A 19,715-nucleotide genomic window follows, 5' to 3' on the forward strand; every position below is an offset into this window, starting at 1 on the left:
TGGGCAATTCACTAGCAATTCGGATAATTACAATTTACGTACAAATATTGCTAATGAAAGAAAAATAAAGCTATACCGACAAATAATGAATTAAAAGAAAACTGGAGTGAGTCGTCGGAGCTTTGTGAACGTCGTTGGAGCGCAGAGTAGCAGAGTGATTGAACTCAGAGTTCTCAGAACACAGATATTTTCAGTTAATTTAACTTAACTGAAAATTAGATCTTAAATTAAAACTCATTAAAACTTAATTTAAACACTACTTTTCAACTTAATTTAACCTAACTGAAAATTAAAACTTAAAAATTTAACTTAAACTTAAAACTTAAACCTAAATTAATCACTGATATTAATTTTAATCTAAAATCAAAACTGAATTAAACATATATTAATTGTCATTAAATAATTATAAAAATCATTTTAAAATCCTGTTAGAAATCCCTTAAAAATAATAATAATTATAATTCTTTTAAATTCATTTCAAACTTAGACACCTAACTTAAAAACTTAAATTCCTTTAACTTTAACTTTAAACTTAATTATATAATTAATAAGTAGAACTTAACTATTTAAGTTTAACTTTATTTGAGAACTAAGCTTGATTTGATTAGAACCTAGGTTTAACCTTAGTAAAAATATTAAAATTACTCTAAGTCATTTTTTTAATCAACCTTTAAAATATTAATTATTTTTATTAAAACATAATTAAAGTTTGACTTAAATTGAACCTTACTTAACCTTGTTTAATAACGAGTTTAACTTCAACTTTAAACTAAGTTAATCCAACTTAAAAGGAAGTAAATGAAAAGTTAAATTATAACTAACACCTTCATCAATTAATACAAAATTTCGATTATATTAAATTATTGAATCAAGCAAAATTCAATCAATAAATTGTTAATATTGATCAATTATTGAATTAATAACAACTTATCTTACTTAACATTACACTTATTTCAACTGAATCTAACGTTGGTATAAAACGTTGACTTAAATTACGTTTTAAGTCAAATTTAAATGAACAATTTTATAAAGATAATTATACAATCGTCTAAAACACTTAGGTACGAAAATATGTTACCGTAGTAAAATTTTATATTAAGGGGGAGTAGTAAATAAGGAGGATTAATACATTAAAGGAGTATAAAATTCAGGGGGAGGTTTATTTTTTTATCTCCTTAAGCGTTATTTTTTTAATCTTCTCTTTAAAAATCTCTCTAGAAAATTCTACCTTATTTAAAAAAAAAAAATTCTACTTTGATTATTTTTAGCAAATATTTTTAAAATTTTATGTTAGGTTCACGGGGAGGAATTAATTAAAATTTTTTCCTTTATTTAGAATATTTTAAAATTTGTGTTTGAAAAATGTTTTCTTAAAAATTTCTTAAACCTATTTTTGAAAACTAATTCTTATAAAACTAAGTTGTTTTTAAGAATTGGGTTTTACTTTTGATTGAAAATTGATTTTGAAAATTAGATTTAACTTAGTTTTGAAAATTGAATTTAAAAATCTAGTTCTTAAAAATTGATTTTACTTAATTTTGACAATTTGATTTGAACGTTAAATTTTACAAAACTTAGTTTTAAAAATTGCTTTGTTATTGAAAATTGTGGAAATTAGATTTTTCAAAACTTAAGTTTACAAACTAAGCTTCTCAAAATCATTTTCCTTAATTTTGAAAATAGAATCGTTTACAAACTTAGTGTTGAAAAATAAATTTCAATCAATTTTGAAAAATAAATTTTTCATACTCAGTCTTGGAATTTTTGAAAACTTATTTGAAAAGCATTTCAAAATTAAAACTTGTGTTGAAAATTTAAAATTTGATCTTGAAATTTAGAACTTATACACTTGTGTTTGAGATTTTGTTTATCTAAACTTAGCTATTTTTCTAAAATCTAAAAGATAATGCTTTAAACAAGTTTTCAAAAGTTTAAACTCCCCCAGATTATCTTGCATTTTTTCTTTGTCTGAAGTCTATGCTTACTTAATCCATGCTTATTTTTGATGAATGCCAAAGGGGGAGGGTTAAGTGGTTAAGTTAGCTAAACCAGAATTGAAAATACAAACTAACTTAAAAACCCTTTAAATGCTTGTTTTTTCTTGCATATGTTTTCACTAACTTAACCAGGTTGTCATTCCATCAAAAAGGGGGAGATTGTTGGTGCGGTTAGCACTAACGATTTAACCCAGGTTTTGATGAATGACAAATCAGGTTAAGTTAGTTTATTGTTGATCTAACACTCTGATCGAGTGTGCAGGAGAAGTCCAGACAGGTCGACGGGCTGACCGGATGTCTGGCACGAAGTCCAGCTAGGTCGACGGGCTGACCGGATAGCTGGCGAGAAGTCCAAGCGGGTCGACGGGCTGACCGGACGCTTGGCAAGAAGTCCAGCTAGGTCGACGGGCTGACCGGGCGAAGTCCAAGCGGGTCGACGGGCTGACCGGACGCTTGGCGAGAATTCCAGCTAGGTCGACGGGCTGACCGGATAGCTGGCAAGAAGTCCAGACGGGTCGAAGGGCTGACCGGACGTCTGGCAGGTAAGTGAGGTAAGTCACTGGAGGGGAGTGACTGCGAGGACGCGTTCCCGGGAAGGGAATATTAGGCGTCGATCCGGCTTAGATCCATTTCGGATATCTAAGTCGAGATCGTGACTAGATTCCGGTCTCGGAAAGACGGAATCTAAGTCATACTATTTGTGCTAATTCATACTATTATAAAATGTGCTAACAATCTATGTTGCAGGATATATATTGCCTCGGACTAACTTTGTTTTGCAGGAAAAGGGAGTTTTCTGGAACAAGGTGGTCCGGGCGCCCGGAAGGCAAATTATATCCAGCCAAGTCGTCGCCACGTGGAGCATCACGGTTTGAGCAGCTACGTCACATTTCAAGCGCCCGGAAGGAATCCAGGCGCCCGGAGCAACATATAAAAGAAGCCCCAGGCAGGATCTTCAAACAATCAATCATCAATCTGAGAACTCTTCTACTGCTGGTCCTGTTGCTCTGCTGCGACGCCGACAAAGCTCCGACAAAGTGCTCCTTCGGTTTTTAGTTAATTTCCTTGTCGGTATTACTTTGTTTCATTAGCATTTCCTGTATTCATCTTGTAATTATATTCGAATTGCTAGTGATTGCCCAACGAAAGTGGTCAAGGACCACGGGCCTTCGAGTAGGAGTCGTCATAGGCTCCGAACGAAGTAAAAACAACTGTGTTCATTTATTTTTCCGCTACGTATTTTTACTCGACTTTTCGAATCGATATTCACCCCCCCCCCCCCCCTCTATCGAATCTAACGGTCCTACAAGATGGTTAAGTGGTTAAGTTAGCTAAACGAGAATTGAAAATACAAACTAACTTAAAAACCCTTTAAATGCTTGTTTTTTCTTGCATATGTTTTCACTAACTTAACCAGGTTGTCATTCCATCAAAAAGGGGGAGATTGTTGGTGCGGTTAGCACTAACGATTTAACCCAGGTTTTGATGAATGACAAATCAGGTTAAGTTAGTTTATTGTTGATCTAACACTCTGATCGAGTGTGCAGGAGAAGTCCAGACAGGTCGACGGGCTGACCGGATGTCTGGCACGAAGTCCAGCTAGGTCGACAGGCTGACCGGATAGCTGGCGAGAAGTCCAAGCGGGTCGACGGGCTGACCGGACGCTTGGCAAGAAGTCCAGACGGGTCGACGGGATAGCTGGCGAGAAGTCCAAGCGGTCGACGGTCGACGGACGCTGGCGAGAATTCAGCCAGGTCGACGGGCCGGATAGTCGGCAAGAAGTCGACGGTCGAAGGGCTGACCGGGACGTCTGGCGTAAGTGAGGTAAGTCACCGGAGGGGAGTGATCGAGGACGCGTTCCGGGAAGGGAATATTAGGCGTCGATCCGGCTTAGATCCATTTCGGATATCTAAGTCGAGATCGTGACTAGATTCCGGTCTCGGAAAGACGGAATCTAAGTCATACTATTTGTGCTAATTCATACTATTATAAAATGTGCTAACAATCTATGTTGCAGGATATATATTGCCTCGGACTAACTTTGTTTTGCAGGAAAAGGGAGTTTTCTGGAACAAGGTGGTCCGGGCGCCCGGAAGGCAAATTATATCCTGCAACATAGATTGTTAGCACATTTTATAATAGTATGAATTAGCACAAATAGTATGACTTAGATTCCGTCTTTCCGTCTCAGAAAGATGGAATCTAAGTCATATCCCTTCCGGGCGCCTGGAATGTGACGTAACACTCCCAACCAGCATGCTCCAAGTGTCAACGTCGTCCTGGGGATAAAACTTGCCTCCGGGCGCCTGGAAGGTAGGCGCCCGGACTTCCGGGCGCCCAGAACCATCCCGGGCGCCCGGACCCTCACTGTTTCCTACCTGCAAAACAATGTTAGTCTGAGGCAAATAAAAACCCTGCAGCACAGATTGTAAGCACATTTTTATAGATACGCTAAGTAATAAAAATTAACAACAAGAGTATGACTTAGATTCCGTCTTTCCGAGACCGGAATCTAGTCACGATCTCGACTTAGATATCCGAAATGGATCTAAGCCGGATCGACGCCTAATGTTCCCTTCCCGGGAACGCGTCCTCGCAGTCACTCCCCTCCAGTGACTTACCTCACTTACCTGCCAGACGTCCGGTCAGCCCGTCGACCCGTCTGGACTTCTTGCCAAGCGTCCGGTCAGCCCGTCGACCCGCCTGGGCTTCTCGCCAGCTATCCGGTCAGCCCGTCGACCTAGCTGGACTTCTCGCCAAGCATCCGGTCAGCCCATCGACCCGCTTGGACTTCTCGCCAGCTATCCGGTCAGCCCGTCGACCTAGCTGGATTTCGTGCCAGACATCTGGTCGGCCCGTCGACCTGTCTGGACTTCTCCTGCACACTTTATCAAGGTGTCAGACAACAACAGACTAACTTAACCTGATTTGTCATTCATCAAAACCTGGGTTAAATCGTTAGTGCTAACCGCACCAACAGATAGGGGGTTAAATCGTTAGTGCTAACCGCACCAACAATCTCCCCCTTTTTGATGGAATGACAACCTGGTTAAGTTAGTGAAAACATATGACTGGAGATCACACCAAGTTCACTCAATTAACCTACAAAAGCCTAGAAACAGTTGCCTTTGGAAACAACGGTAAACTCAAGGTAATTGGTATAGGTAATATTGAATTAAAAATAGATTTCATAATTACAAATGTTCTACTTGTTGAAAATTTTAAATACAATCTTCTGAGCATAAGTCAATTATGTGACACTAGGTATAAGGTAAAATTTCTATCCACAGAATGTTTGATCAAACATCTAGATAATCCAACTATAAGCCTAAAAGGCTTTAGAAAAGACAATATCTATGCCATTAACTTAACCACTTCTTCAGTCAAGTGTTATTTAACACAAAAAGAAGAAACCTGGTTATGGCATAGAAGAATGTCACACACACATTTCAGAAATATAAGTAAATTAAATGGTCTAGTTAGAGGCTTACCAAAATTACCTAACTTAGATTTAACGATATGTAATGCTTGTCAACAAGACAAACAAACAAAATCTACCCACAAACCAATTAATGAATCCCAAACCAACTCAGTCCTAGAACTTTTACACTTAGACCTATTTGACTCCCATGGAGTTAAATCAATAAATGGAAGTCTATACTGTTTAGTTATAATAGATGACTATTCTAGGTTCACTTGGGTCAAATTCTTAAAAAATAAAGATGAAACCTTTGAAATTTTTACAAATTTCTGCAAACAAATTGAAAATGAAAAAGGCATAAAAATTAAAAGAATCAGAAGTGATAATGGAGGAGAATTTAAAAATCATAATTTTGATAAATTTTGCCTTGAAAATGGCTACCATCATGAATTTTCTTGCCCTAAAACTCCCCAACAAAATGGAATTGTAGAAAGGAAAAATAGAACTTTACTTGAAGCATCTAGAACTATGCTAAACGAATACAACTTACCTAAATATTTTTGGGCAGAAGCTGTTAGTACAGCCTGCTATGTACAAAATCGAACAACACTAAACAAAAAACACAATAAAACATTTTTTGAAATATTTTACAACAAACAACCTAATATAAAACACTTTAAGGTATTTGGTTGCCCAGCCTTTATCCTAAATACTAGAGAACACTTAGGCAAATTCACTTCCAAAATAGAAAATGAAATTTTTCTAGGGTACTCTCTGAATAGCAGAGGCTACAGAATTTATAATAAAGTTACCTTAAGAATTGAGGAAACCACCAATGTAAAATTCAAAGAATCCAATCAAAACCTAGAACAAGCCCAACCTCAACCAGTTGACCCTGTTCATGAACATATCAATTCTGAAGGAACAAACCAAACCCAAAATCATGAAGAAGAAGAACAACTACAAGAAAGTCAACCTTCTAGAACCATAAGAGTCAACCCAAACCATCCTACTGATCAAATAATTGGTGACCCAGACCTTAGGGTCCAAACTAGGTCATCTTTCAGAAACCTAAGTCAAATCTCGTTAATCTCAAATATTGAACCCAAAACTGTAGCTGAATCCCTACTTGACCCAGACTGGGTCATAGCTATGCAAGAAGAATTAGCTCAATTTGAGCGCAATGAAGTTTGGGACCTAGTACCTCCACCTAACGATAAGAAAATAATAGAAACCAAATGGGTATTTAGAAACAAGTTAAGTGAAACTGGAGAAATTACTAGAAATAAGGCCAGGTTAGTTGCCAAAGGGTTCAGTCAAGTTGAAGGACTTGACTATGATGAAACTTATGCCCCGGTAGCTAGACTAGAGTCCATTAGAATGTTACTAAGCTATGCAGCCCATAAAGGATTCAAACTATACCAAATGGATGTCAAGTCTGCCTTTCTTAATGGATTAATAAAAGAAGAAGTTTATGTAGGTCAGCCACCTGGTTTTGAAAGCCTAGAACACCCTGATTATGTCTACAAATTAAAAAAGGCATTATATGGACTTAAACAGGCACCTAGGGCATGGTATGAAAGACTAACCTCTTACTTAATCTCTAAAGGGTTCAACCAAGGTCAAGTTGACCCAACACTATTTGTGAAATCAATAAAAGAAGATATTTTTATAGCTCAAATCTATGTAGATGATATCATCTTTGGTTCAACAAACTCAGAATTTTTAAACGAATTTACAAACCTAATGGAACACGAATTCGAAATGAGTCTGGTAGGAAAATTAACTTATTTTCTAGGGTTACAAGTCAAACAAACAAATGAAGGAAATTATATTTATCAACAAAAATATACTAAGGAGTTACTTAGAAAATTTGGAATGGAAAATACTAAAGAAATAAAAACACCTATGGCCGTAAACACAATCCTAGATGATGATCCTAATGGGAAATCTGTAGACTTAAAACATTATCGGAGCGCAATAGGTAGTCTACTTTACTTAACTGCAAGCCGACCTGACATTTTATTTGCAGTTAGTATGTGTGCTCGATACCAAACCTGTGCTAAAGAATCTCATTTGACTCAAGTCAAAAGAATCTTTAGATACCTTAAGGGAACCACAAATGTAGGAATTTGGTATCCTAGGACCAACAACTTTGAATTAATAGGATATTCTGACTCAGATTATGCCGGATGCAAATTAGACCGCAAAAGCACAAGTGGTGGATGCCAACTACTTGGTCCATCCCTTGTCAGCTGGTTTAGTAGAAAGCAACACTGTGTTACACTATCTACAACTGAGTCAGAATATATAGCTATAGGCGAATGTGTTGCACAGTTATTATGGATGATGCATACTCTAAAAGATTTCAACTTAAATATCACAAATGTAAAAGTATTAATTGACAATATAAGTTCAATTAACTTAACCAAGAATCCTGTGCATCATTCAAGAACCAAACATATTGAAATTAGGCACCACTTCATCAGGGATCATGTTACTAAAGGTGATATTGAACTCAAGTACATTGAGTCTAAATCAAATTTAGCTGATATTTTTACAAAACCACTCCCTGAAAGTGAATTTAGCAACTTACGACGACAATTAGGGATATGCTCAATAGACTAGGAAATTTCAAAAATACTCTCAAAAATGGTTTCATCAAATTATAGGTTAAACTTGTCTGTTTTCAAAACTTTCCATTTTTAGATTTTCAAAAACAGTTTTAGCCTTAGATTAGTTTTTGAATCCTTAGAAAGCATGTACCCATAGGATTAGTTTTGAGCATCACACCAACACCTTAGGTTTACCTTGCTTGTGTTTGAAAAATATAGAAAGGGGTGAGATGCATAGGTCAACTGTCTGGACTTAAGATGCTTATATCAGTGCATCGGCATAAGTCTGGACGTTATATACAACTCAGATATTAATCAGATTAAGCTCATCAGTCAAGTCAAACACTGACTGCTTATAATCAACTTAATCTGACTAACCAAGTGAATAGATTAAAGGTAGTAACAAATTCAAGAGGAGGTATTTTTAATTATCAAATTAAGGGTTAACTATTTTTTATATTTCTTTTGAAAATTCTACTCCAATTACTTTGAAAATCTTATATTAAAAATTCTTAGCAAATATTTTCAAAAGCTTTATCTTAGATATCAGGTTCAGGGGGAGAAATTAATTAAAAGTTTGGAAGTTTAAAAATCCCACCTAATTTTTAAAATTGATTTTCAATTAAAAGTTATTACATTTAAATTTAGTCAGTATGCTTGAAAATTAAACTTTCCAAACTTAGCAAATTTATTTTGACTAAAATTTTACTTGCTTTTGAAAAATTAAAAATGTTGCTTTGTTTTGAAAATATCAAAATTGAAAACTAAATTCAACTTAGTGTTTGAAAATTAGAATTTACCTTTTGAAAAGTAAATGTTACTTAAAATCTAATTTGAAAAACCTGATTTGAAAAATTTTACACTTTTGAAAAGTTAAACTTGATTAACTTTAAACTTATACTTTTCAAAATTCAACTTGACTCCCCCAAGGCAACTTGCCTATCTTTTAATTTGGGCTTAAAGATTACACTTTTATCAGTATCTATGAATTTTGAATCAAACGTAGATATTTTCCAAAATAAGCTGTTTCTTAAATTAACAACTTTCTACAGTAACTCCACACTATGCTTGTTTACTCTTGCTTATTTTTTTGATGAATGCCAAAGGGGGAGAGTTAGGTGGTTAAGTTAGCTAAACCAGAATTGAAAATACAAACTAACTTAAAAACCCTTTAAATGCTTGTTTTTTCTTGCATATGTTTTCACTAACTTAACCAGGTTGTCATTCCATCAAAATTGTTGGTGCGGTTAGCACTAACGATTTAACCCAGGTTTTGATGAATGACAAATCAGGTTAAGTTAGTCTGTTGTTGTCTGACACTTTGATAAAGTGTGCAGGAGAAGTCCAGACAGGTCGACGGGACGACCAGATGTCTGGCACGAAGTCCAGCTAGGTCGATTGGATAGTGGCGAGAAGTCCAAGCCGGTCGACGGGCCGGACGCTTGGCGAGAAGTCCAGCTAGGTCGACGGGCTGACCGGATAGTGGCGAGAAGCCCAAAGGTCGATGGGCCGACCGGACGCGGAGAAGTCCGCATTGACGGGTGGCCGGACGTCTGGCGGTAAGTGAGGTAAGTCCTCGGAGGGGATCATGAGGACGCTGCGGAAGGGAACATTAGGCGTCAATCCGGCTTAGATCCATTTCGGATATCTAAGTTGAGATCGTGACTAGATTCGGTCTCGGAAAGACGGAATCTAAGTCATACTCTTGTTGTTAATTTTTATTACTTAGCGTTTCTATAAAAATGTGCTTACAATGCAGCGGGTTTTTATTTGCCTGACTAACATTGTTTTGCGGTAGGAAGCAGTGAGGTCCCGGCCCGGATGGTTCCGGCGCTGGAAGTCGGCGCCTGAAGGTATCCAGCGGAGGCAAGTTTTATCCCGTGGACGCGTTGACACTGGAGCATTGGTTGGGAGTGTTCGTCACATTCCAGAGCCGGAAGGGATCCAGCGCCCGAGCAAAGATATAAAAAGCCCAGGAGCTTCAAAATATCCGTGTTCGAGAACTCGGTTCAATCACTCGCTACTCAAGGCCCAACGACGTTCACAAAGCTCCGACGACTCACTCCGGCTTTCTTTTAATTCATTATTTGTCGGTATAGCTTTGTTTTTCTTTCATTAGCAATATTTGTACGTAAATTGTAATTATCCGAATTGCTAGTGAATTGCCCAACGAAAGTACTCAAGGAGTACGGGCCTTTGAGTAGGAGTCGTCACAGGCTCCGAACGAAGTAAAAATCAACCGTGTTCATCTCTTTACTTCCTTACTTTTCCGCTGCGTTTTAACTCGAGATTTTCGAATCGATATTCACCCCCCCTCTATCGAATCGAACGGTCTTACAAGTGGTATCAGAGCCCGAACTGCCAAAAGGTTTAACCGCCGACTGTGCACAAGAGCTATGGTCTGATTGAACCATGTGAGTACAATATTGACCTCGAACAAAGAAAGTGGGGGCTCCTATGTTCGGATCAAGAGGACTAGACACCAGGCAGGAAGTCCTAGTAGGTCGGGTGGACCGAGGGGCAGGAAGTCCTAGTTGCGGCTAGGCAAGGAAGTCCTAGTAGGTCGGGTAGACCGAGGGGCAAGAAGTCCTAGTAGGTCGAGTAGACCGAGGGGCAGGAAGACCTGGTGGGTCGAGGATCGGACGTGGGATGCCCATGGTCCTTTGTTTGAGGGGGGGATTGTTGGGGTTGCAAGGTTGCAAACATAGTCCCATATTGAAAACACATGGAAAAGATCATGGGTTTATTAGAAAAAGATATCTCCATTGGCATGAGGCCTTTTGGGTAGAGCCCAAGAGCAAAACCATGAGGGCTTAGGCCCAAAGTGGACAATATCATGCTATTGTGGAGATATCTAAATTCTTTTCGATCCTACAATTGGCTGACTGGTCTAGGTGCACCAACCAACTAGTTCGAGCGCCTTGACCATTCGAGCGCTCGAACCATCTAATCTGGGTGCTCGGACCATCTTGGCACCAGCTAGGAACCTTGTCACAGAGTCGTTGCTGTGGATCATTATTGAGTCCACTTGAGCAACGGTCATCGACCCACCAGGTCTTCCTGCCCCTCGGTCTACTCGACCTACTAGGACTTCTTGCCCCTCGGTCTACCCGACCTACTAGGACTTCCTTGCCTAACCGCAACTAGGAAGTCCTAGTAGGTCGGGTAGACCGAGGGGCAAGAAGTCATAGTAGGTCGAGTAGACCGAGGGGCAGGAAGACCTGGTGGGTCGAGGATCGGACGTGGGATGCCCATGGTCCTTTGTTTGAGGGGGGGATTGTTGGGGTTGCAAGGTTGCAAACATAGTCCCATATTGAAAACACATGGAAAAGATCATGGGTTTATAAGAAAAAGATATCTCCATTGGCATGAGGCCTTTTGGGTAGAGCCCAAGAGCAAAACCATGAGGGCTTAGGCCCAAAGTGGACAATATCATGTCATTGTGGAGATATCTAAATTCTTTTCGATCCTACAAGGTTCAGGTTGAATATTTTGACCCGAATTAATAATCAGGTTGGGTTCAGGTTGTCATTTGCCAACCCGCCAACCTGCCAACCCGAACCTGTCAACCAAAACCTGTCAACCCGAACCCGAACCGAATTGCCACCCCTACTGACATCCTCCGTCTGATAGTACGAACCAACTCTGCCTCCTGTTGAGCTCTATGAGGTCCCAACAACTGGGCCTCCCCAACCTCATCCCAGAGGGTGGGTGTCCTACAAGGCCTACCATACAATGCTTCAAATGGTGCTATCTGGATAGTCAAATGAAAGTTGTTGTTGTAGGCGAACTCTACCAATGGCAAATGGTCCTCCCAACTGCCTCCGAAATCCAATACACAAGACCTCAACAAGTCCTCTAGAGTCTGAATGGTCCGCTCTGACTGTCCATCTGTCTGCGGATGGAAAGCTGTATTGAAACGGAGTTGAGTGCCCAAGGCCTGCTGCAGACTCTACCAGAACCGAGACGTGAACCACGTGTCTCTATCTGAAATAATACACAAAGGAAGACCATGTAATCTGATGATCTCCCAGCAATACAGATCTGCCAATTGATCCAAGGAATCAGTTTTCCGGATCGCTAAGAATTGCACGGATTTGGTTAATTGATCAACGATTACCCGAGTCACGTCATGGCCTCGTCGTGTCCTAGGCAAACCCACCACAAAATCCATGGTAATGTGTTCCCATTTCCACTCAGGAATAGGAATATGCTGAAGTAATCCGACAGGTCTTTGGTGCTCAGCCTTCACCTGCTGACAGACAAGACATCTAGCTAGGAATTCTGCGATGTCTTTCTTCATACTGTTCCACCAGTAGGAATGCCTCAAATCTCGATACATGCGGGTCCCTCCTGGGTGGATTATAAATCGAGAGCGATGAGCCTCCTGAAATAGCTCCTGTAAGACTGGGTGAGACTAAGGTACGCATAATCTGCCTCGAAAGTATATAATACCCTCCTCATCTCGTGTGAACTCGGTCTGCTGCCCGGAAGCTATCTGGCTGCCAATGAACTGTAAGTGCTGATCACCGGCCTGGGCCTCTCGGATCCTCATCCTGATCGACGACTGAGCAACCATGGTAACCAACATACCCTGCTCTGTCCGTCCCTGCTCCTGAAGGCCCAACTCGGAGAAATCTTGAATCAAGTCCGTGACTGAAGCTCGGTAGCAAGCCAAAGTCCCTCTGGACTTCGTGCTGAGTGCATCGACAACCACATTAGCTTTCCCCGGGTGTTAGCTAATGGTACAATCGTAATGCTTCAGGAACTCCATCCATCTCTTCTGTCGGAGATTGAGTTCCTTCTGAGTGAAAATATATTTGAGACTCTTATGATTTGTAAGAATCTCAAAGGTAACGCCATACATATGATGCTGCCAAATCTTCAAAGCAAATATAATGGCGGCCAACTCCAGATCATGAACTGGGTAGTTCTTTTCATGCTCCTTCAACTATCGAGAAGCATAGGAGACTACTCTGCCGTACTGCATCAGAACAGCGCCCAAACCCTGAAGAGATACGTCAGTGTAAAGTACGAATCCAGTCCTCTTCATAAGGCAAAAACCGAACTGGAATCGACACTAATCTCCGCTTCAGCTCCTGGAAGCTGGTCTTACAGGCTTCCACCCATATGAACTTCAAATATAGATGTTTCCGTCCAAACATCTCTAGAATTATGCGAAGGGGGTGTACGTGATTCTCCTCGGATCATAAATAGATTACAACATTGTCAACAAAGACAATGGAAACCGATCCAAACAACCTAGGAATACCGAAATCATCGAGTCCATGAAAGCAACTAGGGCTTTGTAAGCCTAAATGGTAAAACCTAGAACTCATAATGCCCGTACAACAAGCACACTCAACTATAAGATCCCCGACAACAAGTCTGAAATATGATCACTAGCTACAAATCACCAAAGAAATAGATCATCGAATGTGAGAGCAACGCTCCATCACAAGAAATACTACATATGTGGGAGCAATGCTCTACCACCATCAATGCAACCTATATGGGAGCAGCGCTCCTCTACAAGCAATCTACAATATGTGGGAGCAACACTCCACTACAACAATCCAAAACATGTGAGAGCAACACTCCACCACAAACAATCCATAATATATGGGAGCAATGCTCCACCACAACAATCCATAACATGTGGAAGCAACACTCCACCACAAACAATCCATAATATGTGAGAGCAATGCTCCACCACAACAATCCATAAATACCGCTGGAGTATTGGTAAGCCCAAATGGCATTACCAAAAACTCATAATGGCCAGAAATGTGGCACCCTCGTCTGGCAATCAACAGTGGCATGATATGCTACCAAACAATCCATGCCAAGAATAATATCAAAGTCGACCATTCACTACAACAAAAACCCTCATAGACATTGGGTTTCCACCGGTGTCTATTACATTTTCGACCGATGTCTATGAAGGCGATGTAAAAGGTCAACCATTTGAGACATCGGGTTATAACCGGTGTAGTATCACTTAACAACATCGGTTGTAAAACCGATGTAATATTATATGTTAATAACACCAGTTTTGGCAGCGGTATACGACCGATGTAATATTAGTTAATGACACCGATTTTGCCGCGGTGGAAAACCGATGTAATATCAGTATTGTTTAACGACACAAATTCAATTTCTGAAATAGTGAAAAATCAATATTATCACCAAGCAAATCATAAAATTAAGTTAATATTATTAATTCACTAAGAAAATCACAAATAAAAATGCACCGATGTATCTAAACACACCAAGTCAATATCCATATAACCAACACATAAATATTATTCTTACAACATAAAAAGATAATAGATATTGTGCACATCAAGTCAGTATCCACAAATTACACATAACTATTCTTCTTACAACATCAAAAGATAATAGATATTACACAAATATTCTTCTTACTGGTGCCAACGTTATCCTTCTTGCTCTGTGCAGAGATTTAACTAAATCTTCCCCAGTAGTTTTATTTGTTAATAGACAATTCTCTTTATCTATTACTGGATGTGCACCTCTGCTTGTTTGATGTCCTGAGGTTGACAACTGATTGGAGATTCTTTGTAAATCATTCCTCACCCAAGTAGAATCTTTTACCACACTTGTTACCTGGTTGGGTTATTAGCATCTCTTTGAGGAGGCTGAGCCGTTAAGTTTTGTTGATGGTGAAACTGACCGCTTGTAATCACAGACTCACAATTGGTGTTTCTTGTTGTCACAGATGCCTGAATGTTTAGTGACAAATAGTAAGATCGATTAAAAACTTCATACAACAGAGTTTAGTGTGTGTTTTCAAAATTGAAATTAAAATATGACAAATATTTCATAAAATTACATTATTGTTCATAATGGATTGCCAAAAAAATAGCAGCTGTGAGGAGCTACCTATCCAAGTCGAAACAGATAGATAACATATTTAGTTCTTATACTAGATGGAGTGAAAAGATGAAAATATTTGATAGATACGATAACAAATACAATAACAAAATAATTCAAACAAGAACATTGCATTTTTTTTGTGATAGGCACTTCAGAAAGTATGATAAGCTTAGTTTAAGCATACATACATTTTGCACTTGCTGGCGCATATGGCCATTTTGATAAACAAGTTCAGACACCTGCTTTTACAGCCGATCATTTTCTTCCATTAATAGTTTATTCATGGCACTAAGCTTGCGATTAACTGTTAGGAGCCAAAAGGATTCCTTCCTTTGCTTTTCCCGACATCTAGCAAAAGAAAAGAGTGAATACTACAAATTTGACATACAATTAATGCATTACATATTATTTATATGCTGATAAGTATCAATCCTCTACCACAGTTCAATGGTCAAAACTTTGACAGGAATTAACAACTACAGAAAAAAACTAAACTTTTGACAAGAATCTTTAGATGTCTTTTAGATTTTTTTTTTTTGGCAAAATACATATATACATATTAGAAACTTAACCCAAAATATAAACAGATACCAAAACTTCAGCACCTAGAACTTCTGAAACAACAAATTTGCAACACTTAAAATATGATCAAAGAAAAATACACTAATTCACCAAACAAAGAACAAGAACTTGTCCCCAGGTCATCTTAAGAAATTCCAGATATTTATCTGTAGCAGAACTACATCCTAGAAATGCCCTCATTAAGTAACAAAATTCTATCCTCAGACTACTCTGATGGGCGAGTATGAGAAGAAAAGAACCAGAATTGCTCAAAATGGTAATGGATAAGTAAAGTAAACCTTATGCATACACCAGCACATAAAACTCCTTTCATATTTCTAAGATTTTATTGATTGCGATAGAATGGACAAAGAAAAAGTGGAGTCGAAACGTACAAACAACACTAATTCTTCTAAATTCAGCATAGATGTAACAGTGTGAGATAAATGAAATTTATGAAGTAAACAAAAAATTGAAGTGTGAGATAAAAAAACTCTAGATAAAAGTGGTTGTCACCTTGGCAAACTTATCTCATGAACCTGTTAGAAAATGAGAGTCATCTGCAGATTTTGATAGGGAGGTAATCGTTTTCTGATGACCAATTTCTTTATCTGCCTCCTTCAGCAGTTTGCCAGTCTTAAAAGTTCACACAAAAATACCACAATGAATACACATGTTGCCCAATGACAACAAGAATGAAATTGACTGTGCCGTGATGAAGAGTTGGGCAAGGTCTTGACTAATTAAAAAATGAAATCAAGTAAGTCTGAAATTTTATATATCTTAGATTTTGTACTGCTATTCCTTGCAACCGATTTGATTTCCTTGGCTCATCAAGAATCAAATGATAGTTAAATTAGATATGATAACAGTCTCTTATAATTTTATGTTGTCAAACGACATGAAATTTCCTTGAAAGATAAGAGCCACCACAAAACATGGCAAACATGAAAAGTAGACCATGTGAAAGAATGATATATTAGGAACTGGTACAATAATTGTAGGGGGGACTAATATGGTATCAGAGGGAAAAAAAATCCATACTTAGCTAACGTCGCATCACAAAATAGCAAATTTACATATTAGAAGATAGAAACATCCATCAAGTCTTTGGTAAATAATTCCAAGAAAATGAATAACTTATACATAGGTGATATGACTGATTTAGTAGTTTTTGCACAAGCAAACATCATGAAATGACTGTCCTATAGCAGTGAAGAGATGGTGAGAACACTAAGGTTATACATAGGTGATATGACTGATCATGCTTCAAGTGAAATCCTGACTTCCTAGGAATACAAAGTCATTGGACTAGAACTGCTAGATTAGTCGATTGACTATATTGACTAATCTGACGATAAGCAATCTATAGTGCTAGCTATAACAACATGAGCAAATTTCAGTCATGCATGAACCTACAAAGTAATTATAGTTCAATAATTATCTTGTACATTCTCGTGGAGCCTACCTCAAGGCCAAGGCAACATTATGTTGAAGAACTTAGATATGTAGTTAAGATAAAAGCTAGCATGTTCAAAGTGTAAACAAAGTATATTTTGTTTAATTAATTCCAGTTGTGTATCCATACGGCGTGACGTGACTGCACGCATAGAAGTAAGCTTGGAAAAGTGTTAACAAAGTAAGCTTGGATATGGTGGATGGTGAGGTAGATGCTTCCAGTGTTTGGAAAAGTGTTAACAAAGTCAATCTTGGGCCATGTTAATAGGTCGATAAAAGTAAGCTTGTATTTTGATTATTGCTTCTTAGATGGTGAATTAACAGATTGAGAACATCCATATTCTAATCCTGAATATGCTATAGAAGACTGATTAATACAGACTAGAATGACAATTAATGATTGAAAAAAAAGAAACATTGACTATCATTTAGAAGATGAAAATCCTTCTAGATGTCCATTAAAAACTTACAAACTATACATTTTCTGATTCCCATCACATAAAATCAAAACAAGTAACTGCTATAAAAAATATAAATGACTCCACAAAAGATTTGTCATGGCAAACATACCTTTCCAAAAAAAGTATCTTACAATCTTTAACCTTCAAGGCAAAGAACCAATAAAGCTTGCAAACACAAACGAAAAACATCAAATAACAAGACCTTTTTTCCAAATAATTCTTTTCTTTCTCAAAAGAAATTAAAAAGGAATATGGCATGATTTTTGAAGCTGGTAGAGTTGTTACACCTAAAAATCATATCAAACCATGTAAACATTTTATGGATGACTACCAACAGAAATTTCCAAAGTTTATTTAAATTGAAGCTTTTGTGCAACATGAGTTCTCAAACTTCGATTTGCATGTAGTAAATAAGCATGACATGGTACATAAAGCTAATAATAACATGTTTTAGACTTATGAAGTAAAAAAACAAATTTCCTCAAGAGAATAATCATATCTATCAAGAACTATCCTTCAACAATACAGAGGAAAACAAATGAAATGAAAGAAAAGAATGAATGGGAATAGTACAAACTTCAAGAAAAAAAGGAGTCAATTTGAAGCCTATATAGCAATTCCTATAACTTGTACATGTCCTTACAAGCTAGGCTCATGCTCAAGTGTAGTCTTCTCTCTATGAGGAGAAAAAATATCATTGAATTCCACAATGGAGAGACAAACCTGAAAATTGACATAAACAATAAATGAGTTCAATACTTGAACATATAGAACATCTCATTGGTATACCCAACTTAATAAGTATGGTCAAGATTACTACTAAATCCAAGAGTCCAATTTGTTTTTTGTAACTACAGCAAAGAAATAAAATACAAAGTAACACAAACAAGTAATGGGATGGAGCATTAACCATCAATTGTAACTTGTAAGTCATTAGGTGACTTTTTGTAGTGAGAAGCAGCATAAAGGGAAATCATGCCCTGTAATATAAATGAAAAAATAGCACAAATTTAACCAAATAAAAGTACCTATAAACATATCTCACTCTCCTTGTGATATTAGAAAAGTATATCTCAGTTGACATAGTAAAGGGCACATTCACTTGGATGTGGAAGTCTAGACAAATAAAAGATCATTTAGAGAATGACCTGAAAAACAATTATTTACTTTTCATCAAGAATACTAACATAGTGATATTTGGAATGTAACTTGCAACATCCAAGCAAAGTAATTCATTAAGCCATGACTTAATTGAATCCTCAGTAGCATATCTGCTAGCTTGTGCAATTCCATCTTCTTGAAAAGCTTACCAGTATATGGAGATGGAAAAACACGAGAGTTTCAGAAGCATATAACGATGGCGTTGCCTCGCTACAGGCCACTTCTTAGACCCCCTCATGTGCAACCATTTGTGAATGGGCTGCCTCGTGAGGCATCGACCCCCTCGCGTGCAGCCATTCGCAAATCGACCGCTAGTAAACTAGTGGTCTGGAGAGGCTGCGACCCCCTTGAGTGTGGCCGCACCTAAAGCATCCTCTCATCACCTGGCAAGGTTACGCACGGTGCTGCGGAGAGGGAAGAAATAAGATATAGGGTTACCTTTGAACTCCTTGCTTACTGCGAAGAGGGAAGAACCTGGTGCGCTGCAAATACGAAAGGAAAGAAGGGGTGGGAGAGAGGAAACCTAGCGGTGATAGAGGAAAGGAAAGGAGATGGAAGAAACCTAGCGGTGATAGAGGAAAGGAAGGAGAGGGGAGGAAATAATGATTGAGTGGGAAGGAAAGTTTAGGTTAATATGTTTATAAAATAATGACATTTATAAAATATGTCATCATACAAAGTTTAATATGATAATTTTTATAAAAAAATAATTAATGGTAAAGAATGTCATTATAAAATATTTATAATGATATTTTTTAATAAGTGTCATATAGAAAATGTCACAATAGACTTTTTTTTCTTGTAGTGAGAGGAAGAGGCGTCGATCTAGGAAGAGGAAGGACGACGCGATATAGGTTTAGGTTTAGAGGGAAGAGTGAAGTGTTACAAATTTTGGCTAAGTATTAGGGAGAAAATTAAATTATTTTATTTATCATAGACACCGGGTTTTAAAAACCGATGTTAAAATCGGTGTCTATTAACGAAAAAAAGGCACTCATAGACATTGGCTAAAAAAACCGATGTCTATGAATGAAAATCTGCGCTCATAGACACCGGTTTTTGGAAAAACCGGTGTAAAATACTCAAAGACATCGGTTTTTGCTTAAAACCGTTGTTGTTCCACCGATATCTATGAGGATTT

The 19,715-nt window shown here is 37.9% G+C and overlaps 1 protein-coding gene across 20 annotated transcripts; it reads right to left on the bottom strand.

Annotated features, from left to right (window-relative positions):
- Positions 1-14,435: 14,435 nt before the first annotated feature.
- On the bottom strand, positions 14,436-19,182 carry LOC122005761. 20 transcript variants are annotated; one of them, XR_006118529.1, is made up of 5 exons: positions 19,013-19,182; positions 18,324-18,561; positions 18,057-18,136; positions 15,122-16,130; positions 14,436-14,779 (listed from the first exon to the last, which is right to left on the bottom strand). XR_006118529.1 is itself a non-coding variant. In XM_042560948.1 (4 exons), the coding sequence occupies exons 1-4, from the start codon at positions 18,704-18,706 to the stop codon at positions 16,102-16,104; spliced, it is 303 nt and encodes a 100-aa protein (XP_042416882.1). In that variant the 5' UTR covers positions 18,707-19,182; the 3' UTR covers positions 15,474-16,101. The 20 variants fall into 20 exon arrangements, 1 of the variants encoding a protein (XP_042416882.1); XR_006118522.1 differs by having other exon boundaries at positions 18,324-18,937; XR_006118527.1 differs by having other exon boundaries at positions 18,324-18,393; positions 18,724-19,182.
- Between the last annotated feature and the right edge of the window lie 533 nt (positions 19,183-19,715).

The sequence above is a fragment of the Zingiber officinale genome, chromosome 7B (assembly GCF_018446385.1).
Source record: "Zingiber officinale cultivar Zhangliang chromosome 7B, Zo_v1.1, whole genome shotgun sequence".
In the NCBI taxonomy this organism is placed as follows: Eukaryota; Viridiplantae; Streptophyta; class Magnoliopsida; order Zingiberales; family Zingiberaceae; genus Zingiber; species Zingiber officinale.

Coding starts and splice junctions, on each gene's coding strand:
- LOC122005761 (XM_042560948.1), bottom strand. CDS start 18,706: ATGGAATTGCACAAGCTAGCAGATATGCTACTGAGGATTCAATTAAGT. Junction 18,137..18,441: donor AGAGTGAGATATGTTTATAG/GTACTTTTATTT, acceptor GTCAATTTTCAG/GTTTGTCTCTCCATTGTGGA. Junction 16,131..18,056: donor CTTGAGCATGAGCCTAGCTT/GTAAGGACATGT, acceptor TGAACTTTTAAG/ACTGGCAAACTGCTGAAGGA.